Here is a 26,159-nt window from a genome sequence, read left to right as displayed (position 1 = left end):
TGTCCTCTCATGTCTGTATTCTCAGTAGTCATTGGGTTGAAACTGGAGGACTGCTGGGAGTTCCAGGCCAGTCTGGGCTACAGAGATCCCTTCTCAAAACAAATACACAATAAAAAGGTCTCCCATGCTGATTTTAGAGTGAAGCATCAACTGCTGAGAGTAAAGGAGACAGGTTTAATTCAGATGCCAGCAGTCATCTATCTGCATTGCAGTTCTGTGGCAGCACGGATCCTGTGAACTCCAGGTACCAATTCTAAGTGCTTCAACATGTATCAAGCCTTTTTGAATTCCACTGTACAAAACAGGATATAAAGGAAAAGTTGCACATTGTTCACTGCCTTGGCCCACATATGATCACACTCCTTTGGCAGAGGGTGGAAGGCGGCTATCAAGCTTCAGCAAAGATAAGCCTCTGAGAAAATAAAGCCAAGTATATCATGTAACAGGACCGTTCTTTCTTATCAGGATAAAACAGTTATCAGCTTTCATCTTAAATGGAAAGAGACAGGAAAGAACATGGTTAAATGATGGAGAATTAAGTCAGAGAGGGAGAGGCTGATCATAATCTTACAGTTGTGACACTATGACAGCTAAATATGAACTTCCTTCCCAGCACTGTTAAGTAAATTTCAACAGATTGAAGTTTCCAATCCCTGGGAACTTGGATAACCATAGATAAGGTACCTCCTTACTGTGGCTCATATCACAAAAGCCATTATCGAATAAACACTAAAGACTTCTTCCTAGTGGATGTCCCATGTTGCTCTTGTCCACTTCGCACACACAACACTCTCCATGCACACAAATGTGGATGGTGCATTCAAGCTCAAGATTTTATTTTAAAATTCTGTTCCAGATGCCTCTCCACAGCATGCATCACACTTGAAGGGCAAAATCCTTGAGAGTTCACCACATTTGGGTGTTATTTTTACATCGACTCTTTCTCTTCTATAAGAAGTATCTCTCTGGATTCAGGCAGAAATGTCAATGCATGTTATTTCCATTGTATAAATTTCACCTACAAGGTGAAGCTTGCCCTGATGCATCAGTAAATTAGGACTATTTTCTTATCTCATGTCCTTGTTGATTTAATATGTTTGGTAAAGACGGCTGTTAAATAATCCATGAGAATTCATGCCGGACTGATAAATTACACTGTGGGGATAGTCTTCTAAGGTATCTATTTTTAACTTTTCTTTTCAAGAGTTTCTTTCTTCTTGCTGTTTTGGCCAGCAATCTTTCTCCTGTGAAAAGGAAGACACATCAAATCAGCAATTCTATATACATTTGCTTCTATAACCAAGAACATAAATGAACATATGCTGAAAGTTAGTGTACAGCAAATTATATGAGGCACTGGGAACAAAGACGTTAGCCAATTCTCTGTGCAGGATAAAAATCACTAACTATATGAAAAACATCACAATGAACTATACTGTTACAAAGCACTAACTACAGTCTCATCTTGACCCCTTGGTTCAGTGTTAAGTACTAGACACTGCTGTTAAGTGTTGTTTGTACATGCATTAACTCAAGGGATCTTAACTCCCATTTTACAAATGAAGACAATTTACAAATGAGGTGGAATGGATAAAAAACATGGTGGTCATCACACCTTAGTAATAAATGTTAGGCATGAACACCGACAGTCTGATTATATAGCTCAGTGAATGGTGAATGCATTAACTGGTGTTAATACAGAAAAAGGAAAAACTAAAGGAAACACTACAGTAAGAAGTTATTTGGACTGTTTGCTCATGTAATTCTTGGACCAACTAACTCAGAGAGCAGAGCTTTGCCTCAGATGCAAGCACTCCCATTATATAATGGAGACAATTCTTAAGAAACACGAACTTGCCCAAAGTCACCCAAGAAAGCCCCTATTAGAATCTATTTAAGCTCCAAATCCAAATCTGCCCCTCAACACACCAGGTTGGGTCCACAGGATCAGAAGTGGGGCCCTCTAGATAACAGGGTGTCAGGTTCCAAGTTCAACATGGAAGCTGAGCTGAAGACATGAACTTACATGCTCCACAGCACCCACATCTATAATGGAGAAGGGGCAGAAACTACATGGTGATGGATATTGTTCTTATGCTAAGGACAGTCTTTAAATTAAAAGAAAACAAAGAAAGCCAAAGCACCTTACTGTGTGGCTAGTACCACAAAACTGACACTAGTACCCCAAAGGCCTCTTGTAGCTAAATTTCAATTAGCCCAGAAGAATGCTACAAACACAAAACATGTCAAGTGCAAATACTCAAAATAATGTTTTATCTAAAGAAATAAAAAAAAAAAAAAAAAAAAAAAAAAAAAAAAAAAACCCATACAGCCTCTATCTTCTGCCCCAGGTGACTTTCAGCCTCTAGAAAAACCTCCACAGGCTTCTACTCAGTGCCAGAGTCAGCACATGTTATCTTAGCTCTCAGCTCTTCCAAGAAGTAAGACTCTGATGCATGCCTCATAGTCCTCAGACATTCTAGACAAAGTCTGTGCTCCACAAAAACTGTGTGCCTGAGCGTGTGCATGCGCACACGTGCACGCACGCACACGCCCTACAACACCATATTAAGAATTCATAAAACTGAGAAAATACCACTAGAATTTAAACTACTAAGCTTCCAAATCTTTTAAGTTTGTGGTGTGTATTCCTCCACATTAAATCTTGAGAACACGCCAAAACTCTGGAACACTGTGAACTGTCAGCTCTCGGAGTGAACAATTCCACAGCACTAGAATATCGTGCAAGACTCCTGCTTACAAGGGTGGTGCACACAGCCTCATACCTTTGTATACCTTGTTCTTTCTAAAGACCTAAATTTCATCTGTCCTTAGACAAATGTACCTCTTTGAAACTTCCTGTAACTGTTCCAGCCCTTTGTTTTAGGTCCTCTAATGTTCTCACACAGCCTGTTTTAGAGTTTCTATCACACCAGTGTCAAGGGTTCTGTCTTGAATGGTGCAGGTCTTTGGAACAGGTTGCCTAATGGCTTTTCCCACCCAGTTTAAGGTAATTGAAAGAAGCATTAGCTTACTTCACAAAGCATCCTGGAACACCAATGGTACCCTCAAGAACACACATAAGCAGTCAGTGGAACTGAACAATTCTTTTTCTTTTTTCTTTTTTTCTTTTTGGTTTTTCGAGACAGGGTTTCTCTGTGGCTTTGGAGGCTGTCCTGGAACTAGCTTTTGTAGACCAGGCTGGTCTCAAACTCACAGAGATCCACCTGCCTCTGCTTCCTGAGTGCTGGGATTAAAGGCCTGCATCACCACCACCTGGCGAACTGAACAATTCTATTAGAGCATGTTATTCTAGTACTAAGAAATTTGTGAAAAGTATCATTTTCTTTAACTAGGGTAACAGAACTCAGAAGATTCTGGCAAACTCTATGAAAACATGTAGCTTCCTAACACTAATAAACAAAACATACTTGTATATATCCTACAAGACCTATGCTAACACATCTTCCCCGTAAAACTCCTTAAGCTAAATAGTCCTTTTTAAATGTTACAGCGCACCTCAATGTAAGCAGAGGATTATATGAAATCCTGCCCAGGAGAGGAAAGCTTCAAGAAAGGCTCCATCAATGCCTGTCAATGACCCTAACTATTGGCTTCAGTAGCATGACCTAAAGCATATAGATGGTATAGGGAGTTCACAGTGCAATTCTAATTTACAGCAAACTGTAATCTATTTTTAAACATGGGGGAAAACCCAGATGATTAACATACAGATATAGAAAAATTTCAACACTGAAATATGCAAATTCCCAAATCAGAGGCAACCTGAAACACATTTTTATCATATCCTATAATGGATTACCTATCTATTCATTTTACTTCTAGAAATGTATCTTAAGGAAAAACAATGCCCATTCTGACTATGTAGTATTTTTCTTACTATATATATAAGTATATACATATACTTACTGTTTAGCTTGCTCTAAGAAATATTTTGGAGTTGTACTAATGCTCTCCCTTTCCAATGGTTTCTTAATCATCTTTTTCTTTTGTTTGCTGGAAGTTAGGAAATGAGAGAGGAGATTAATTAAACACAAGTTCATTTAGAAGCATAGCTAGGTGAGCCTATACACATTTCAATGAATCAGATTAGCTGATAGCTCTTACAACTATTTCGTAAGTATACAGGAAATCAGTCTTTAAAAACACACTGGCTGTGATTAAAATGCATTCCAGGACAACTTCATGTCCTATGTCAATAGACATTAACAGTTTGACGCCATAAAATTAACCATCACTAATAAGTCTATTTCACTCACTGAATAGTTTTTTTTTTTAATCTGAATTTCAAAGATGAAAAGGCCGACAAGGAAATAATATATTCTAAAGCAAATGTTTAACAGCATCACTCACAACAGATGTACCATGGATGCAACCTAAAAGGCAGACATTGTGCAAAGTGAAATAAGTCTGACACAAAAAGACAAATACTGTGTGACTCCACTTACAGAAGGCACCCACACAGTCAAAACCAGAAACAGAAACAGAACAGTGGTTGCTAGGACCTAGGAAAAGGTTAGGACTGTTTAATGGGTACAGAGGTGCAGTTCTGCAGAAGGAATTCCTGGAGACAGGTAGCAAGGGCACAGGACTGTGAGTACACTGTGTGCCACTCAGTCACACACAAGGGAAACCGATCGGACAAGAACAGAGTTCGGCAGCACATGCGGTTGATGCAGTCACAGATGCCACGTTACAGCATGTTCACAGCCTTTTCATTTTATGATGCCAAGTGACACCTGCTCAGCAGAAACCTTCCCACCATGCAGCAGGCAGCACAAAATTCTTTAGCAATTCTGGGTGGCAGCAGGGAACCAAAGTTCCAAGTGAGCCACTCAACAATGAGGATGACAGATACTCTAGAAAGGTGTGGTGATCTATGCCTGTAATCTCAGTAGTTAGGACAGTCAAGGCAGGAGGATTGTTGTGAGTTTTAGACCAGCCTGAGTACAGAGTGATACCCTATTTCAAAAGAACAAACAAAATTACATAAGCCCTGAAATCCTACAATACATTGGGTTACTACCCTCAGATATCTGGTAGACAAGATGTATTTAAATCCATTTTCTACTTATAATATCTTCAATTTAAAATGAGCTTAGTGGACCTTAACCCTGTTTTTTGTTGTTGATGTTTTTGTTTTGCTTTTTAATTTTTTTGGTTTTTCAAGACAGGATTTCTCTGTATTGTTTTGGGGTTGTCCTGGAATTCGCTCTATAAACCAGGCTGGCTTCAAACTCACAAGAGATCCACCACCTGCCTCTGCCTCCAAGTGCTGGGATAAAAGGCAAGTACCACCAATGCCCAGCTGATCTTAAACCTCTTTTAAATAAAGGAAACCTGTATATAAGATTAAAAATGTAAAATTTTTACATTCGGGCATAGTGGTGTACACCTTTAATTCCAGCATTAGGGAGCAGAGGCAGGCAAATTCCTATGAGTTCAAGATTAGCATAGTCTACCAAGTAAATTCCAGGGCAGTCAGAGCTACAGAGTGAAACCCTGTCTCAAAACACAAACAAACAATCAAAAACATGTAAAATTCAACAATGTACCATTCTGGAATACATACTTAAAAACTATAAACTAAATAAAGCCAAGAAAGAAACAAAATAAGCAAAAACTCCAAAAGAAGGCTTCAAGTAAGTTTAAATGCATACCTTAATAGTTTCTGGAAACCTTTTATGTATTCAGGCACAGGACAACCAGCCTGCTGGATAACATTGGCAACACTGAAAAAAAAAAAGAACCCATAAACAGGAATGTGTCTTGTATAATACAAAATCAGTCATGTACAAAACCCTCTGTACAACATAAGAGGAACTAAAACTACACAAAAGTATTCCAGCTGTCTTCTCAGAAAGTACCAATTACTGTCAAATGAACCATACTGGATTCTTGAAAGAAGCATTCATAGGACTTGAACTCAACATACTGATGAGTAACTTTAGGTAGCAGCTATTTCAAATACTAAATGAAACTAGAGTTAAGCCTGAATTCCTTTAAGTGACTGTGCTTATTAAAGGGCTAGCACTGCAAGATTTCTACATATAATAACCCATTCAGTCATCACAATGGCTTGATGTAGGAAATTCTACAATCCCCATCTCACAGATGGAAAACTAGTGGTCACAGTTACACTGATGCTGGGGTCATCAGTCACATCCTTGTGGTTATTAACACTTTAGACCCATCGAGGCTCTTGTTACACACTCCTACATATGAACACATGAAAGTCAAAAGGGCAACACAACAGAGGCTTTGAATGTATACATCAGAATACAACCCCTTTGCCCTAACTGCACGTCATTTGTTAGACATGGGAGGTGATATCAGTTATCCTTCAACCAAAAATAACTGTAGGCAACCAAAATGCAGAGAATACAGCACCTTTATAGCTGGGAGTATTGGCACAAGCCTGTAATAGTACCATTTAGGAGGCTGAGGCAGGTACATTGTAAGTTTCAGACCAGCCTCAGCTATATAGTGAAACCCCATCTCCAAAAGCTGAAATCTGCATAAAAATCTATAATGACAGGCTATATTAGGGCTCAAGAGTCTAAAAGTATGTGATACCACACTTCAAAGAGCTACAACTAACTAAAAATAAAATGTGTCACTAAAATACTGTTTCCTCCATGGCAAGTGATTCTGGGACTAAATATAAAACTCCATCTGGCCCCAAAGTAAGAAAGGATGTATCCCAGTAAAGAGGGTGTTGATTGAAGTGAAAAGCCATGTATAGTATTCGATAACTCAAACACCTTAATAATAAGCCAGGTGTGGTGGAACGCTCCTGTAATCCCAGGATTTGGGAGGCTCAGACTTTGAGGATAGTCCATGCTACTCGGAGACTAAAGCCTGGGGTACACAGTAAGACCTTATCATTCTCTCTCTCTCTCTCTCTCTCTCTCTCTCTCTCTCTCTCTCTCTCTCTCTCTCTCTCCCTCACACACACACACACACACACACACACACACACACACAGACCTTCTCTCCCTCTCCCTCCCTCAATATCATGCAGTAAGAAGCACTGCTCAACTGCTGGCTCTCCAGAGAGGTTCTGTTACTCTGAAACCGAACCCTGAATATTCCACTGTCAATGTTTCCAAGTGCTAATGGAGAAAGGGCAAATACATAGTTCCTGGATCTCTCCCCTGACTCTTAGGCCAGGGTTTTACTATGCAGTCTCTAATAGAATTTGGGACACAGCCATTTTTTATTATCTACCAATAAAATATACACACAAAAATAATGAAGCAGTTTTGTCAACTTCAACTAAAACCCTGTGTTTCGTAACTTACATGCTTCTTAAATTTTGAGGGAGGGTAGAGCCAGACAAGCGCTCTACCAACTGAGCCACACCCCAGCCACTAGTTTACCTTCTTAACAAGGGTTTATCGTCTTCAGTGAAAAATGTAACAGCCTTTCCCCTATTCCCTGCTCTTCCAGTTCGACCTAGGAGAAATCAGAGCACAAGAAGTTTTTTTTTTTACTGGAAGGAAACTCTCAATGTTCACATCTCACTGAGGGTTGGAGAGATGGTTCAGTGAATATATCGTTTGCTGCACAAACATGAAGATGTGAGTTCAATTCCCAGAATCCATGTAAAAGCCAGAAGCAGTAAAATGTGTCTATAATCCCTATGTCCCTAAATTAAGAGAGGACACGGAGACCAGAGAATCCATGGAAATTCACAAGCCAACTACCCCGATGTATATAATGAAAAAATATATATCAAACACAATGGAAAGTTGAGAACCAACACCCACACCATGGGTATGCTTGCACACATCATTAAATTAAGAAAATGTATACACACACACACCCCAAAAGTCACTGAATTTTCACAGAACCAAAGACTAAACAGTGAGTATGTCTAAAGGGAACAGTAGAGGTGCTAAGAAAGATGTGAGGACAACAGGACATGGAAACAAAAGGCTCACCTATCCTATGGATGTATTCCACTGAGCTGGTTGGAAAATCGTAATTGATGACCAGGTTTACGCCTTTAAAGTCAATCCCTCTTGCGAGCAAGGCTGTACAAATAAGAACCCAGATTTTACCTGCTCTGAAGCTGTGGACTGTGTTATCTCGCTGGTGAAAGAAGACACATTAAATGCTTTAGGACCATTCTAGAGTGGAAAACAGGAAGTGCATGATGTCTGTAGTACACAGTTGACTTTCTACCTGCTGCTGTGTTCTTTCAGCATGAATGACGTCCACATTAATACCTTCATAGATGAGCTCATGAAAAAGTTCTTTAGCCCTTTCAATGGACTGAACAAAAACAAGAACAGGTGGACTGAAACCCTAGGAGAAAGAAGCAAAAATTAATATAAAGAACTTATAAGAAAGCAATCAGACCTCATAATATGTCTTCAGTTCACAAATAACCCATTCAATTTAGTACATTGTGATGGCAAGTTTTATGTCAACAACATAAAACCAGAGTAACCTACAAAGAGGGACTATCAACTGAAAAACAATAAACAAAAAACAAAATAAATCTCCACAAGATTTTCCTGTAGTGCACTTTCTAAATTAATGATTGATGGGCCCATACACTGTGGGTGGTGCCCTCTCTAGGCAGGTGGTCCCAGAGTGCTATAAGAAAGTAGACTTGTCTTGTGGTGGTGCCCACCTTTAATTCCATCACTTGGGAGGCAGAGGAAGGCAGATCTCTGTGAGTTCAAGGCCAGCCTGATCTACAGAGCGAGCTCCAGGATTGGCTCCATAGCTAGTGAAACAAGCAAACAAAAAATAAAAGAAAGAAAGAAAGGAAGGAAGGAAGGCTGAACAAGCTAGTGGGCAGCAAGCCATTAAGCAGCGCCCTTCCATCACCTCTCATCAGTTGCTGCCTCCAAGCGCTTGTTCTCACTTTCCTCAATGATGGACTCCGATGTGAAACTGTAAGCTGAAACAAACCTTTCTCTCCTCAAGTTGCTTTATTTTTGGTCACAGTGTTTTATCACAGCAATAGAAATTCCAAGACACTCACTTCCACTTTCAGTGCCTAAATCTGGTTCTTTTCATTGTCCTTGGACTGTATTCTTCATCTTACTAATTCCAATAAATTTGTCTTCCTACAATAATGTATGCCCATTAGCCCCAGAACTTTGGTTCTACTCATAATGTAAAAATCACATCTAACTTTAGAATTTCCCTGCACCTTAATCTTTAGTTCTAGTTGTCTCAATGTAAACAAATAAAATTCCCAATCCCCAACAGAATCAAGTAATACCTGATCATTAACTAACAGCTCTCAGCATACTATTTTACATTTGTTGTCATCAAACATGCCCTCTACCACCCCACCTCATGTTCCCAAATGTACCCATCAGCGACCCTTCCTTTTTGCTTTGGTTTATATTCTTTTGGGATCTAATGAGAGAATAAAGTTTTTTAACTGCAAATAGACTTTCCAGAGATCATACATGACTAAAAAAAATCTCTGATCTAATTTTACCATATTACCTACAAAAACCTTAAATTTCCTAGGGGCAAAATGGTATCCTTAAGAATATTAATAAAGGGCTAGAAAGATGGCTCAGAGGTTAAGAGAGCACTGGCTGCTCTTCCAGAGGTCCTGAGTTCAATTTCCAGCAACTACATGGTGGCTCACAACCATCTGTAATGAGATCTGGTGCCCTCTTCTGGCATGCAGGTCTACATGCAGGCAGAACACTATACATAATAAATAAATAAATCTTTAAAAAATATCAATAAAATGAGGGTGTGCATGGTAGCATATGCCTGTAACCCAGCACTTGGGAGGCAGAGGCAGGAGGATTCTGATATGAAGGCCAGTCTGAGCTTTGGAGTGAGATCCTAACTCAATAAAATAAAAATAATCCCAAACAGGAGTAAATATACATAGGCAAACATTATAAGTACTACATATAACGCATTAAATATTAGAATAGCTTTTTGAAGTAGATATTACATCATTTTAACAAAGTAAAACTGCAGAATTGGGGTCTAGGGGAGGTGAGCTGTCCAAAGGTAGAATGGTACAGGTAGAACCCCAGCTCAGAAGCCCACGTCCTAGCTCTTAAGGCTCTTGTACAGCACCCAAGCATGCACAAATGCCTTTCTTTTCCATCTTTCAACCATCTTACTGTTCCTACCAAAGCAGTTGCTAAATTTGTGTTCACCTATACGAATACACTCTAAAAAGTAGCCTTACAATATGTTTCTTTTTTGCTCCTTACCCTGAACCTACCAGTAGTTGATTTATGTGTATGAGTGCTTTGCCATCATATATGTATGTGACTATGTATGTGACCATGTATGTGCCTGGTGCTCAGAGGCCAGAAGAGAGTGTCAAATGGGAATTGAACCCAGGTTCTCTGCAGAACAGTAAGGACTCTTAACCATTAGACAACCCAGTCTTTAAACTTTCTAACCAAGGCTTCTATTTAGTACTTACTTTGAGATAAATAAAGAAAAACAGACTCAAGGCATAATTCATTACTAAGTGCCCCAGATCATTTCTAGCAAACCAGCAAAGATGAGGAAACAAAGAGGACACGGATAGGCAGATGGAAAATCAAGGTATCACCAGGTCAGTCTTCTACTGAAGCAAGAAACAGAAGACTCACCACCACTGACTCACTAAGAATTAATCAACACTAAATATAATGCCGATGATGACAGAACATGAATGTCCTTTACCAAGAGTCAAGTACACAGTCCAACATACCTTTTTAACAAGTTCTCTCATGGCCAGGAGTTTTCCAGTCTCAGAACCAACGAAGAGCAGCTCTTGTTCAACAGTCTCCACTGCAGAATTTCTGAGAAGAAATTTGAGTCAAATTTGAGCTGGACATGCGAGTGAGGACCTGTGATCCTAGCTCCTGGGAGGCTGGCCCAGTTTTCTGTGAGTTTAGGCTTATCTGCTGCACACAAAGTAAAGCTTTGTCTCAAAAAACCCAAACAGGCCAGGGGGATGGTATAGTGGGTAAGGTGCTATGTAAACTGGTTAGTCTGATACTGAATCAATTCTTGACGATGTCCTCTGACCACCACGTATTCATTCCTTCCTTCCTTCCTTCCTTCCTTCCTTCCTTCCTTCCTTCCTTCCTTCCTTCCTTCCATACATGGGTTCTGTAATCTAACTCAGGTGGGCAGGCTTGGTAGAAAGCATGTTGAGCCATTTTGACAACCCATGTTTTACCTTGAACTTTAAAAAAAAAAAAAAAAAAAAAAAAAAAAACTATAATTGTGTAATTTATTTAGCATGAAATGCCTATCTATCTCAAACTCTTTTTCAGTGCTAAAGAATGAAACACCGATCTCATGCTAAGTAACTGCTCTATCAATCACTGAACTAGATTGCTGGTACTTAACAAAATAATGTTTTGTTTTGCACAAGAATCACTTATCAAGCGGTTAAGTAACACCAGCTTGTTCCATGTGCAAACAAAGAAACTAAGTATGGGTGGCCACAGAGCTCATGGCATATTTTATGAATGAAATAAAGGTATGATGATGTGACATGGAAACATCAGAATTGTTCATCATGCAATTCTAAAAAAAAAATCCTTAATTTTGACTTTCAAAAACACATTTCTAGGGGCTGGAGAGATGGCTCAGTGGTTAATAGCACTGGCTGCTCTTCCAGAGGACCTGGTTCAATTCCCAGCACCCACATGGCCGCTCACATCTGTCTGGAACTTCGATTCCACGGGATCTGACACCTTCATACCAATGTACAGTAAATGAATTTAAATAAATTATTTTAAAAACCTACACACTTCCTTTTTTAAAAACATATTTATTTTTATGTACAAGTGGAGTGCTCTGTCTGCCATGTATGTCTGCAGGCCAGAAGAGGGCACCGGATCTCATTATGAATGGTTGTGAACCATGTGGTTGCTGGGAATTGAACCCAGGTCCTTTGGAAGAGCAGCCAGTGCTCTTAAGCTCTGAGCCATCTCTCCAGCCTCTGAGGACCTGAGTTCGATTCCCAGCACCAAAATCCAGGGGATCTCACATCTCTAATGTTGTATTCATGTGCATGTACCCCCAGACACACATGCAAATAAAACAAACAAACAAACAAAAAACCTACCTACCAATAAAACTTGCTTGTTGGTGTCATGCCAAACAATCTCTCTCATTGAGTCAAAACAAACAAACAAACAAAAAAAAAAACCTTACTTCAAGACAACAAGTGAGTGGGATAGTGTGAAGGAATGGTTACTCACCTTGCTCCAATGGATACAGTCACGACATTGTCCAGGTTGAGCTTGCACCACTGCTCAACATCATACGCAAATGTTGCGCTGAACATTGCTCTTTTGACCTTGTGGGATGTGCAGGCCAGGAAAATGGAAGCCAGCTGGTCTCTAAACCCAGTTTTGCCATCTTCAAACAGTTTGTCTGACTCATCTACTACCAGCCATTCAACACTAAGAAATAGCAAAACAACATTCGGTTATTGAACTAGAAGATCTGGGACACTTCACCAAACTGTCAAGATACATGGAAAAAAAAAAAAAAAGTCCCATAATGATGATATTTTTGATTCACTTTATCAAATGAGAAAAAAAAATGTACAAGAAAAATTAGCACAAAACATTATAAATGTAGCTCAGTCGCCTATTTTAAATCCTTAAAGACAAGCTGTATTAGCAATGACAGAGGATTCCATTACCTTTGCTGAAAGATGTGAAAAGGTCTGGGTGGTTATGTACTGTTTATAAAGTGTGTAAGTTTCTTCCTGACCGGTTATTTTTTTCTACTAGTTAAGTCAAGCTATTATATTCTCAGCATTACACCGACACAGGCTCGCAGACAGTATGCGCCAAAGGACAATAATGAAAGCAACTGAGAACAAAATATAACTGTGATGGAGGATACTGACTGTCAACCTGACAAGCTTCTGTGCTCATTGGTGAGGATTATCTATACCAGGTTATCTGAGGTTGGAAGACACATTGCATAAACCACACCACTGGTTGAGGTCCAGCACTGAATAAAATGGAGAAAGCAAGCTAGAAGCCACCTCATCTCTGGCCCCAAAGACACAAATATAATATAATATAATATAATATAATATAATATAATATAATATAATATAATATATGAAATCAAATATAAACTTGTCATCCCTTCCTCCTTAAATTACTGCTTGTCAAGTATTTAGTCACAGTAATGAGAAAACTAATAAAATGAGCAGGTGAACAGAAGACACTAGAATGCTGTACCTTGTCAGGTCTATCCCTGGTGGATCTTGTTTTAACAAGTAGATCAGTCTATTTGGAGTAGTCACAAGAATATCTACAGGAAAAAACAAGTGGTGGAAATTGCAAAAATAAGATGCATTCCTTTGAGTACAGAATTAAGCCTTCAGAATTTGAGTTAACAACCTTAAGTGGGAAGGGAAGAGTGGTCAGATACAAAGTCTTGCTGATTAGTAAGTCAACACACATTTTCCCCCTCCACTGCAGCATAAAACTCTCTATTTCTACCCTATTTCAGTAGCTTCTCCAACCTTCTCACTGCCTAAGACAGAGTCTTGCTGTGTAGTTCAGACTCCCTCAAACTCAAGATCAATTTATCCCTGCCTAGTGCCTAGATAGTCGCTGCACTCCTCCCCACTCCATGAGCAAAAGACAAAGCCTTTATTACACACGCTAGGCAGAAGCTGTACCAATTTACTGTACTGCAGCCATTTCAACTTCCTTTATTTTGAAGACAGGGTTTCTCTGTGTAACAGCCCTGGCTGTCCTAGAACTCACTCTGTAGACAAGGCTGGCCTTAAACTCCCAGAGATCAGCCTGCCTTTGTCTTCCAAGTGTTTGGATTAAAGATATGTACCACACCACCTGGTCATCCACTTCAACTTTTAAGAGGCAACATTATATATCATCCTAAGCCCAGGCTAGCCTAAAAACTCCTCTGATCCTCCTGTCTCAGCACCAGGACTGCAGGTGTGTGTCATCATGCTTGGCTAAAAATCTTGAATGAAATATTTCTCAGAGCTCAAGTTAAAAGCAAATTCTCTGGTTCATAAAAGGGAAGACATGCAACCTATTCTCACCTGCATTTCCATGGCAGATTAAAAACCAAGGTCATGAGGCAGGATTTCCATGTTGAGTCACACACAGATGTCTAGGGCACTGTAGGGTCTTAACAGTATTTCTAGCCTCCATCCACAATGGGCTATTGGTTCCCCAGCTGTAACAACTACAAATACCCACATATAGCCAAATGTACTGTGGTGATTGTTGTAATTTAAGAAAAGTGGCACGGGAGAGAAAGATGCCATGTGCCAGGGTTCAAGCGGAGAGGTTTTTTATTAGGGAAAGGGATCATATAAAAGGCAAAGGGAAGGGGGAAACTGGCCTCTAGAGACAAGAACAGCAGGAGAGAGGAAAGAGGGGGAGAGAGAGGAACAGACAGAAAGAAGGAAAGAAAGAGTGAAGGCTGGGAGGCAGGCAGGACCCTTTTAAAAGGGCACATAGTGAATGTGTACAGGTGGTGTGCTCTTAGTGGCTGCAGCCGAGGACGAATCCTATTAGCATCCCAAGGACAGGCCAGTACAGATGCCTGAATACTAACAGTGACTAGTGGAGAGAGTCTGCTGGAATATAGGCACAGATCTCCTAGGTGAAACAGTGAGGAAAATCTATGTTTGGCTTCTTCAAAAATAACTACTTAGATAGGCTGTGGTGATATATGCCTTTGATCCTAGCACTCAGGAGGCAGAGGCAGGGGGATCTGAGTTTGAGACCACCAAGGTCTACAGAGCAAGTTCCTGGACAGCAAGGACTACACAGATAAACCCTGTCTCAATAAAATAACTAGTTAGAGATGTGCCTTTGTTGGTATAGTATTTGCCTACCATTCACAAAGATCTAGATGCCATTCCCAGCACCACATAAACTAGGTGGTAGTATACATCCCAGCACTTAGAAGCAGGAGGGTCAGAAGTTCAAGGTCATTCTCAGTTAGATCTGAAGCCAGCATGAGTTACATGAGACCCTGACTTAAAAAAAAAAAAAAAAATCTCTTTCTCTCTCTCCTGACTTGCACTGTAACAACTCTTACATTACAATTAGGACCACTTTTATTATTTCCAAATTCCTTACATACACTAAGCAGGAAATTCTTACCAAATTTCTTAGATGATTTAGGTCCGAATCTCTTAGCTGCTACTGCAGCTTTGTGGATCATATGTATCCTGAATCCTGTACCCTCAGATATTTTAATTAATTCTCTGTGAATCTAAAACAAAAATGGAGAAAACCAAAGTGGTTAAGATACTAGGCCAGGATGCACAGCATCGTTTAACATCATTTAATACATCTATTATCAACCCACAGGTGACACCTGCAGAGCTCTGTGGGCTGACCTGTATATAATGCTGAAAAGACTCAGTAGTTTCCTCAAGACCCTAAGCTAGCCAGGAGACGAAAGCAAACCCCTTCCATGTGCTGCAGTTTTCAGAGTGCAGTGAGGAGATGTGCTCCTGCACAGCATGTGCTTACTCTACACACTGGGACGGTGGAACTCAACAATAGAGGGCTCCTGCTTTCTCAGAGAATGAGGTAGTTTCTTTCATTTTCTTTTCTTCAGACAAGGACTCACTCTGTAGTCCTGGCTGACTAAAAGCTCACAGAGATCCATTTGCTTCTGCCTCCACAGTGCTGGGACTAAAGACATATGCCACCACTGTTTTTTGAGACACAGACATATGTAACTAAAGCTGAAAATGACTCTGAAATATTGATCCCCTTTCTTCAACCTCCCAATGCCGGAATTACAGGTGTGAGCCACCATGCCCAGCAATATTTCACTTTTCCAGATAAAACAAGACAAAACAAAACCACAAATTTCAGCAGTGAATATATCATTGTACCCTTTCAACCTCAAAGATCTTGGAGCTTTTATAAAGGTTAATTGTCAAAAATCACATTTCAGAAAATTATAGACATTTTAAAGACCAGCCCATATGCTGTAATATATAGAATACTTTCTACAGGACTCCAAACCATGAGAGAAGACATTCTTTTTTCTTCTTTTTTTTTTTGGGGGGGGGGTGTTGTTTCGAGACAGGGTTTCTCTGTAGCTTTGGAGCCTGTCTTGGAACTTGCTCTGAGGCAGGCCTCAGAGCTCACAGAACAGAGATCCATATGCCTCTGCATCTACCTCCTGAGGGCCAGGATTAAAGGAGTACATTACCACCATTGGCTGGCTAGAAGACATTCTTCTGACAGCTTTACCAACTTAAGCAAGAAAGGTATCAAAGCAAATATGAATGCATTCTCTCAAAACTCTAAGACATAGTCATACCTGGCTTGCAAGTTCTCGAGTTGGAGATATAACCAGGGCTCGAAAGCCTTTATTTGCAGGTTGTTTCAGCTGCATTAAAATGGGAATGCTAAAAGCCAAAGTCTTCCCAGATCCAGTAGGAGCAGAAGCCAGAAGTTCCCGACCCTAACAAGAGAACACAGTAAGCACAGGACAAGTTCATCAACTTTTCAGAACCTGGTTAAACCAATGTGAGCAGCCATGGAAACAACAAGTAAAACTGAATGAAATAAATCCAACTATTCACAAGCTACCCCCATCTATTGTTTTCTATGACCTCAGCTTTGCCACCACTGCCCTAACAGTGTTTCCGAGCACTGCTACTAATGTACATTTGGATGGTAAGCAACATGGGCAACTAAAACCCAAAGAGAATCGTAACTACTATTTCAAGTTTTCTTTCCCTTTAAACTCTTGTTATCAAAGCACATAACACCACTGACCTTTTATTCCAGTATCTGTACTGTTCAATCCCTTTAAGATTTTGTTAAATAACACAATGAGTAAAGATTAGAATTAAGTAGTGGCTAATGACCTAGGTGACAAGAGTATTTACAGGTGACAATCTTTAAAGGGATCACTGTAATTCTTAAAGCTTTAAATTGAAATAATAGAAATAACCTAAGAGGAAATTAAGTACAAATTTAGTAAATGTGAGTCAATAACATCATGCAAATACTCATTTCAACACACAAAGCAAAATAATATAACTGGGTGAAAAGACAACCCATATCTTTCATCTACCTTAACTGAAGGTTAAGTTGATTATTTTATAAATGGAGATGGGGGAAGGAAGGAGAGAGGTAGAAAAGGAGGAAAGGAGAAAAAGGGAGGGAAGGAGAAAGAGGCAAGTAGGGAACTTTCACCATCTATTTATTTGTTTATTTGGTTGGTTGGTTTTTCGAGACTGGGTTTCTCTGTGTAGCCTTGGCTGTCCTGGAACTCACTCTGTACACCAGGAGGCTGGCCTGGAACTCAGAGATCCACCTGCCTCTGCCTCTCAAGTGCTGGGATTAAAGGTGTGTGCCACCACCCTGCTTCACTGTTGTTTTTTTTTAAAGTACTCAGAAATTTAGTTTCCAAAAAGCTCAGCTAATTTACACATCTATTAACAAGTGATTTAATAAACACACTGTTAATATATGCATACAATAGAATGCTATTTAGTAAAGATGTGTTATAAGTTTCAAAAACATTAAGTAAAAGAAGTCAAGATTAGTAGCAATCCTACTTGAATCCCAGAAGTAAAACGTAATATGGTAATCAAAAATATTGTTTTGTTTTTCCTGGGTAGGATAGAGTAAGGAATGAACAGAATCTTCTGAGAAATGTACATTTCCATTGGAGAACAATTATATTATGTAGGTTACACACTGTTCAGACTTACTAAACTACGCTTAAAGTCTGTGTGCTTTATTGTATGTAAGGGATATTTCAATAATAAAGAGTATTGGGGGAAAACTAAGTTGGATTATGTACTAGAAAGTTAAAAAACTAGGAATGAGAAGACAAAAGACAATCAGCATGCTCAGAGGGTTTAAATGCTTTTTGTAAAAGAATAGTTGACTGTCAGGCCCAGAGTCCTAGCACTTAAGATGCTAGGATGCATGGATTGAAGACCATGCCTACACACAGGAGGTACTGAGAAAGGAAATGATGGCTTTTTCTTGCGGTGAGCAGGTTTTATGGGGCACAAGCACTTAACAGGGACTAAAGGTAGAAAGGACTTCAAGGAGACAGGAAGAGAACGAGGACACAGTGAAATGTTACAGGCATCCTAGATCTTCACACTCACATGCAGCATGACTGGAATGGCTTGCATCTGAATTGGTGTGGGCACTTGGAAGCCTGCGTCTAGAATGTTCTGGAGCAATCGAGAACTGATTTTATATTCTTGATCAAGTTGCTGAAATGTAGCAATAGGGTCAGGAAGATCAGTTCCTTGGACATGTATCTTGTGTTTGTTCCGAAAGAAGTTGATCTATAAATTGAGACAAAGGAACCACCATGGATATGGCCAAACAGCAACAGTAACAACAATCTTAGATGTTTTAAAACAGCAGTAACAATTCTGGGATAAGCTATGATGACACATGGAACTTTTTGCTTAAATTCAAGGCCCCAATCAACACAGACACTAAGTATATTTTGTGGTATTCACAGCTGGAAGCTTATCACAGATGATGGGACCCTGTCTATGTGCTTTCAAACTGAAGTTAGAAATGTGTCACACATTGAAATGTGTTTCTGTCGTACTTGTAACTTACATGACTTTATAGAAATTTTTAAAAGGCGAGTACTGAAATTATGTTTTCAATTTCAGCATACAAATGCCAGTGCTTTTTAATATTTAAAAACAAAAGCAAGGGGCTGGAGAGATGGCTCAGAGGTTAAGAGCACTGGCTGCTCTTACAGAGGCCCTGAGTTCAATTCCCACCAACCACATGGTGACTCACAACCATCTGTAATGAGATCTGGTGCCCTCTTCTGGCATGCAGGCAGAACACGGTATATATAATAAATAAATAAGTCTTAAAAAACAAAACAAAACAAAAAAAGCCAACCAATTCCTGTTATTTTTTAAAACTGAGTGCTAAGGGTGAGTGTAGTGGTATTGACAGGGCATCTTCATCTTCTGGTCCACAGACACATTTGGCCTCTAGGTTACTGAAGCTCAGCACAATAACCCCTGAAGGAAGCACCACAACCTCCATTAGCAAAGTGAAAGGGCACAGGGGGCAACAGTGCCAGTCACTGTTTTCTCATGTCCTATACCCTTATCACAAAGTACCCTCACAGATACAGTGGCACGTGCATGTCATTCTGACAGCTTCAAGGCAGAGGCGGGAGAATCAGGAGATCCATGTAGACCACATTCAATCTTAACACAAACAACAAACAAAAAGAATTCTGACCCTGCAATCCCTGCAGGAGAAAATACTTTTACACCAGTAAGTTCAACACCAAAGAGAAAGGGATCCAGGTTTTATGTTTATCATAAGGAGTTTAAATATTTGAATTTAAAATTAATTTATATGTATGAATGTTTCTGACTGTATGTATGCATAAGCACCTTGTATGCAAGACACGCCTGCAGAGGCCAGAACAGGGCACTGGAGTTACAGATGGTTGTGAGCTGCCATGTGAGTGTTGGGAGCCAACCCTGGGTCCTCTGAAAGAGGAGCCAGTGCTCTTAACCACTGAGACACCTCTCCAGCTCAAGAAACTTGAAAAATTTAATTCTAAGCACACTATTACTCTTGAAACTCGAGATCAAGAACTGTTATATACAAACACTACATACCTATAAACAACGGGAACTAAGTTCTTTCTATCTGATCTATCTATAATCATAACCAAAAATTTCCAGTACTGCACAGATGGCTACTGAAAGACTTCATTAAAGTCAAAATATTTTTCAAACCTTTTCCTTTCTGAGATGTTCCAACTTTCCTGAAGTTAGTTTCTTTTCTCCTTTGGTTTTTTTCTCCTCTTGAATCTTTGCTTCCACAGAGGATGTCCACTGTATAGTAGTATCAAAGTCTTCTTGAGCAGTAACTTCTGTAATATATTTTTAGAATCAAAAGTTACCAAGTACAATAGTGTTAGGTGTGCCAAATTGGCTACGCTTTACATTAAACCAGAAAACGCATTAGCAGATCCAACTGGGGAAAGAAGTAATAGCAGTTAGTATTCAGGCACCTGTACTGTCCTGTCCTATCTGACAGGATACGCCCTCGGCTGCAGCCACCAAGAGCACCTCCTGTGCACATCCACTATGTTTCCTTTTAAAGGGCCCTGCCCACCTCCCATCCTCCTCTCTCCTCTCCCCTCCCCTCTCTGCCTCTCTCTCTCTCTCTCTCTCTCTCTCTGCCCTCTTCCCCCCTCCCCTGCCCCTCTTTCCTCTCTCCTGCTGCTCCTGTCCCCTGAAGCCAGTCTCCCCACTCCCCTTTTTATGATCCCTTTCCCTAATTAAACAACAACAAAACCTCTAATTGAACCCTGTCACATGGCGTCTTTCTTTCTCCTGCACTGCTTTTCTTTTTTCTTTTTCTTCTTTTTTTTTTTTTTTTTTTTTTTTTTTTTTTTTTCTGAGACAGGGTTTCTCTGTATTGTTTTTGGAGCCTGTCCTGGAACTCACTCTGCAGTCTAGGCTAGCCTTGAACTCACAGAGATCCGCTTGCCTCTGCCTCCTGAGTGCTGGGGTTAAAGGCGTGCATGACCATGGCCAAGCTGCACTGTTTCCCTTAAATTACAGCAAGCACATATAAGACTGGAAATGGGCGAGCTGTCCTGGTAGTGCAGTCAGAGCTCTGAAGCTCTCTCTCTTCCTGTTGGTTGTTTCAGTTGTGAACATGAAGACAACTAACTATATGCTTCAAACAAGAGATAAACTGAAAAATTACACAAGTAATTCGGCAGCCAGCTTCTGTTTACCAAAAAAAAAAAAAAAAAAAAAAAAAAAAAAAGCTAGAAAGTATTATGATGAAAGATTTCATGGACAACAGCAATAAAACCATAATGCATAGGGCTATCCAATATTATTAAAGACAGTGATTCTTTCTGTATCTATAAAGAACCCTCACTCAATTAAAAGCAAACATGATTGTCTTAGAGACCAGTTTTGCTATAATGTTTGCATGGTAGAACAAATAAATTCTGTAAGTAGTGAGCAAAGAGCTAATGAATATTTTTTTTTTTTTTTTTTTTTTTTACAGAGACTCATTTAGCCCAGTCTGGCCTTGAGCTTACTATGTAGGTAAGACTCACCTTCCTCACCTGATCTTCCTACCTCCACCTCCTAAGTGATGAGATTACAGATAATACCACTATGCCTGGGTTTCTAATTTTTTAAAAAAATGTATATGGGTGTTTTGTCTGTGTACCATTTGTATGCCAAGTGTCTAGGGAAGTCAAAAGAAGGCATCAGACCCCCCCCCCCGAAATGGAGTTATAGGCAGTGTAAGGTGCCTTGTAGGGCTAGGAATTGAACCTGGGTCCTTTAAAAGAGCAGGCAGTGCTTTTAACTGCTAAGCCATACCTCCAGCCCCTTTATGGGATTTTAAAAACACAATTTTTAACTTCACTGAGACATAACTGACATCCGATAAAACTGCATAAATTTGGGGATTGGGGAATCAGAGGCAGCTCAGCAGTACTTATCTACTTGTATGTGGTCCTAGGTGGTCTCTAGTACACTGATTGTGTGTGTGTGGTAATATGCCTCACAGTCTCTGTTGCTCCGCCCTTTGTTTTGTTTTTAGATATTAGAACAAATGAAACTGGTATGATAACACAGGAATATAAGTCAATCGAATAGAACAGAGTCCACAGTATTGAATAAAAAGAAGGAACTAAGTTAACAATAAAAGTTAGATTTGAGCTGTGTCTGATGGTGTGTGCCTATAATCTCAGCACAAGGGAGAGAGACAGGAGGATCTCAACTTTCAGGCCGCTAGGCCAAAAAACAAATAAAAAGCTAAGGAAAAGGAATGTAGTTTCCTGTTCACCCTTCCTTCCTTCCTTCCTTCCTTCCTTCCTTCCTTCCTTTCATCTTTCTTTCTTTCCTTTTTTTTTTTTTAAGGTAGGGTTTCACTATGTAGCCCTGGCTGACTCAGACCTTGACATATAGACTGGGCTGGCCATGAACGCAAGAGATCTGCCTGCCTCTGCCTCTGCCTCCCAAGCACTGTGATTGAAGACCTGTACCACCACACCCATCCCATTCACTCTTTACAACAAATAAACCAGCAGAACTGAAGATGTCAATGTTACCAAGTAAAGCATCAGGTAGGAAAACATAAGAGGATCCTTTACTCTGAGCTAATTTCCATAATATATGAAGTTTATTATACTACAAAAAAAATGGATGAATAATCTACTCCACAAGGAGTCTAAAATATGAAGAGACAAATTTACACAAAGAAAAAACTCCTTGTACTTCCAGTAGGTATTTCAGGGAAGAATTACTTAAGAGAGAGAGAAATGGGGAAGGCAGTGGTGCACATCTGTGTTCAGCTTGTGAGGAGAACCACTTGTGCCTAGCAGTCTAAGGTAGCCCGGGTAACACAGACAGCCGTACTAAGAAGCCCCAATCACCACCAATCCACAATCTTAACATTTCTAATGAAAATAAATACACATACCATAGATATACAGCCTACATAAATTTATTACTGAACGGTTACAATACACATCTATGTATTTCTGATTGCCCAATATTTGAATCGTTTCCCTATATCTGTGGCATTTCTTTTTTAACAGTAGGCAAAGGTTTTGCCAGCAATCTTGACGCTAGGGAAAGAGAAAACTTCTACAATGTAATAGCAGAAATATGGAAAAATAGTAAATGTCCCTGACACAGGCACTAGTCAAACCAGGTATGTACTAGCCATACAAAATACAATGGCACACTACATTGTGTTAAAAAGAAGACACTGCTTCTGAGTAGTAACATAGTATTTCTGGTAGATCATCCTATAACATTTAAATTTAAATTGACTTGCCAACTCCACAATTCTAAGTATCTGTTGGACAGATACAGTCATACAAATACATAAGATAAATACACTAACATTTTTGGAACACTACAACAGCAAAAGTATGGAAACAAACTAAATGCCAATCACAGGTGACCTTGTAAAATCAATCTTAAAGGCTGGCAAGATGGTTCACCAGGTTAAGGTACTAAGCCTCAAGCCTGACAACATGGGATTGATCCCCAGAATGTACGTGATAGAAGGAAAAACTAGACTCCTGCAGAAGTCCTCTAACTTCCACATGTGCAGCATCATATGAACACACACACACACATACACACCATTAAAAAAAAAATCAAACTCGAATCAATTGTGGAACATAACGGTATACTATGCTGTGTTAAAGAGAACAAGTCAGTGAATTGCCGATTGAGTCCAAACATTTTTAAGATACAAAAAAAAAAAAAAAAAAAAAAAAAAAAAAAAAGGCAGTGGCAAAAGGACTACCCCAAATCTAAGGTCATTTTGGTCTATATAGCCAGTTCTAATGCAGCCAGACCATGCAAGACCTTCCCAAAAAAGGGGGGAGAAGGTAGGAGAAGAGAGGAGGAGAAAGGTTAATAAAAGAAAGCATATAAAGAATTTACATTTATTACATATATAAGCATATGAAAATAGTATGCCCATGTTTTGAAGAAAAACAAATGAGTATGAATACACATAACACATAAATGCTCCTATATAGCATTTCTTATACAGGAGAAAAAAGAGAAAAACTATGAAGAGATAATTCATGAAAGCTGAAATGAAGTATCCATAAAGCACATAAAAAGATGTGATGATTAATGTACAGGTTAAGATACATGGGATGAGGATAAATATAAGTTATATGTTTTATTCTGGGAGAAGTTCTTACACAAGAAACCAATGACCTAACCAATGACCTACAAGTTCCTGCTCTCCATGACCGGGCCTGAACCAAGAGAACAAGCCTGTACTGGACCCCAGACCAAATACCACACACTCACCTACACACCCTTTGGGCATGGTCCGTGCCACAGGTGCACCTGGGTGGAGCTCTCACTATAAAGATGTTCAAAGCAGATGTAGTGCCGTGGGTCTTTAATCCCAGCACTCAGTAGGCAGATCTCTGTGAATTTGAGGGCAGTATAGTCTACATAGTGAGTTTCAAGACAGCCAGAGCTACAGAGAAACTTAACCTCAAAATAAATAAACAAGTAGATGTTCAACCTTAATTATCAAGAAAACACAAATTGGGGGGGGGGGGCTACAGCTCAGTAAGCAGAGAGCAGTGTACTTGTCTAGTATGCATGAAGCCCTAGGTTCAATCCTGAGCACAGTGTAAAATCAGGTGATGGCATATATCTAAAACACCAAAACAAAACAAAAAAAACAGGACTTGAGAGAGATGGAGGCAAAATGAGCAAAAGTTCAGGGTCACCCTTAACTATAAGAGAAGGTTAAAGGGCAGCCTAGGGTACAGATTTGTCTCAAAATAATATTACTAAAATCTAAATTAAAAGTTTCACTAAGTAGATTGGCAAAGAAAAAGTTTAAGATCAATGATAGTGCTAGGTCAGACCTGGTAGCTCATGTCTGTAATCCCAGCATTTAGTTAGCATCAGCACTTGGTTTAATGAAATGTGTTATTATTGGGGTGGGGATGGTGGATCATGCCACAGCATGTGTGTAGAGGTCAAAGGAGAACATGGTGGAGTCAGTTCTCTCCTTCCACCTTTATGTGGGTTCTGAGGATCAGACTCAGGTCACCAGGCTTCTGTGGCAATACCTTTATCTGCTGTCCCACCTCACTAGGCTGTAATCCCAGCACTTGGGAATCCTTGTCTCAAATCAAAAACCCAAATGACAAAGGTGTGGGAAGTTATTTTGTGGTATCTGTCCAAAGGGAGTGCGCATACACTTTCAAAGAATGCCTGCACTTTGAGATTATTATCCGACAGAGATAGCAACAGCTGTACAAAAGGCTACGCATGAGTATCATTATGGTAGCAATTAATAGCCAGTACCTCGGTATAATCCAAATGTCATCAACACTGAGGAATGGGTATGTGTTGTTCGATTTACCAGCTTGCACTATTAACAGAAAGCCAACACTAACCTGAAATCATCTTCTTTCTTTTTTTCTTCTTGGGCTCCTTACTCTTTTCCAACAGGACCCCTTCTGTTTCCTCCTCATTTTGGAGCTCCTCATGTGTTTCTAATGCTCCACACTCATCTGAGACAGACTTCTTGTTTCCGAAGAAGTCTAGCCCTTGCAGCACCTCCGAAGAATCAGAGTCGTATTTCCTTTTTCCTACCTAAAACCCCCAAAGTTTTAAATGAGATCTACTGCCAGAATAGTGCTGTTTTCATCCAACCACGACTATCACTATGGAGGACATGGACTCAGTAATTCATCATTTTAACCCTTTCAACCAGGAGTCTGTTGTGTAGTGTGTTTAGGCAAATGTAATACAAACAAACAAACAAACAAACACGCCCCTCTCCGGCCTCCTTACACTAACCACAATGGCAGCAATGAATACTTATAAACATTTACTACCCGTCAAGCATGTTTTTAGGATATTAAATTACTTCATCCTCACACCAACAATTTAACAACAGCACTGCAGGACGAAGAAACACAGACATCGCCCTTCACAAAGGCTCTGTTCTTTTACAGTAAGGTTTATGATCAAAATGTTTACAATTGAACCCCAGCTGACTTCCCTTCATGCTCACTACTTTTCTAAGACACTCCCCTCCCGGCATTTCAACATCACTCTTCTGGTTGGAACGCTGAAAAGAACCATGTCCAGCAAATTACAGCTATCTGCACACTTAAGTCAAGCCTGGGTAGGCTACCGTGAAAGACTGTTTTCCAAATCCCTTCCCTCTAGTTCCTAAGAGGCCTTTCAAAGGATTCTGACTTTGAAAGTAAAGTAAGGAGCTCGGAAATCAAAGTGTCCGTGCCACACGCAACTGAATCGACTAGGACCCGGAAGACAGTCATTCAGAATTCTGGAGTCGGTCTGAGGTCAGGCTGAACCCTAGAGAAGGGAAATGGCCCGGGGGTGGTCGGAGCCAGGGTTCCGGAATCCAGCATGCACGCTGCCCCGAGTCCCGTTCCAAGGACCCTCTCTCCCAGGATACTCGGCTCCCCGTGTACAGTAAGCACCTGGAATCGAGCAGCGTCTGCCGAGAACCGCTTCACGTCGAACTTGGCGCCGGCTCCGAGCCGGCGAAACAGATCATAGGCATCCATCTTTACCCAGAATGCCCCGCAGCTTCACAGAGCTTGTGTACACGACTTCC

At 40.0% G+C, this 26,159-nt stretch overlaps 1 protein-coding gene across 1 annotated transcript; it reads right to left on the bottom strand.

Moving 5' to 3' along the window:
- Window positions 1-808: 808 nt before the first annotated feature.
- Window positions 809-26,159, bottom strand: Ddx52 (DExD-box helicase 52). Its single transcript, XM_051181686.1, has 15 exons — window positions 26,023-26,159; window positions 24,964-25,162; window positions 19,769-19,905; window positions 18,140-18,325; window positions 16,327-16,470; window positions 15,147-15,258; window positions 13,236-13,308; window positions 12,234-12,437; window positions 10,727-10,817; window positions 8,212-8,334; window positions 7,968-8,118; window positions 7,404-7,479; window positions 5,682-5,753; window positions 3,931-4,017; window positions 809-1,244 (listed from the first exon to the last, which is right to left on the bottom strand). Exons 1-15 carry the CDS (start codon window positions 26,107-26,109, stop codon window positions 1,187-1,189), a joined length of 1,800 nt encoding a protein of 599 aa, XP_051037643.1. The 5' UTR covers window positions 26,110-26,159; the 3' UTR covers window positions 809-1,186.

The sequence above is a fragment of the Phodopus roborovskii genome, unplaced genomic scaffold (assembly GCF_943737965.1).
Source record: "Phodopus roborovskii unplaced genomic scaffold, PHOROB, whole genome shotgun sequence".
NCBI classification, from domain to species: Eukaryota; Metazoa; Chordata; class Mammalia; order Rodentia; family Cricetidae; genus Phodopus; species Phodopus roborovskii.
The sequence above is the reverse complement of the archived record's forward strand: the minus strand, read 5'-3'. Positions and strand labels throughout refer to the sequence as shown.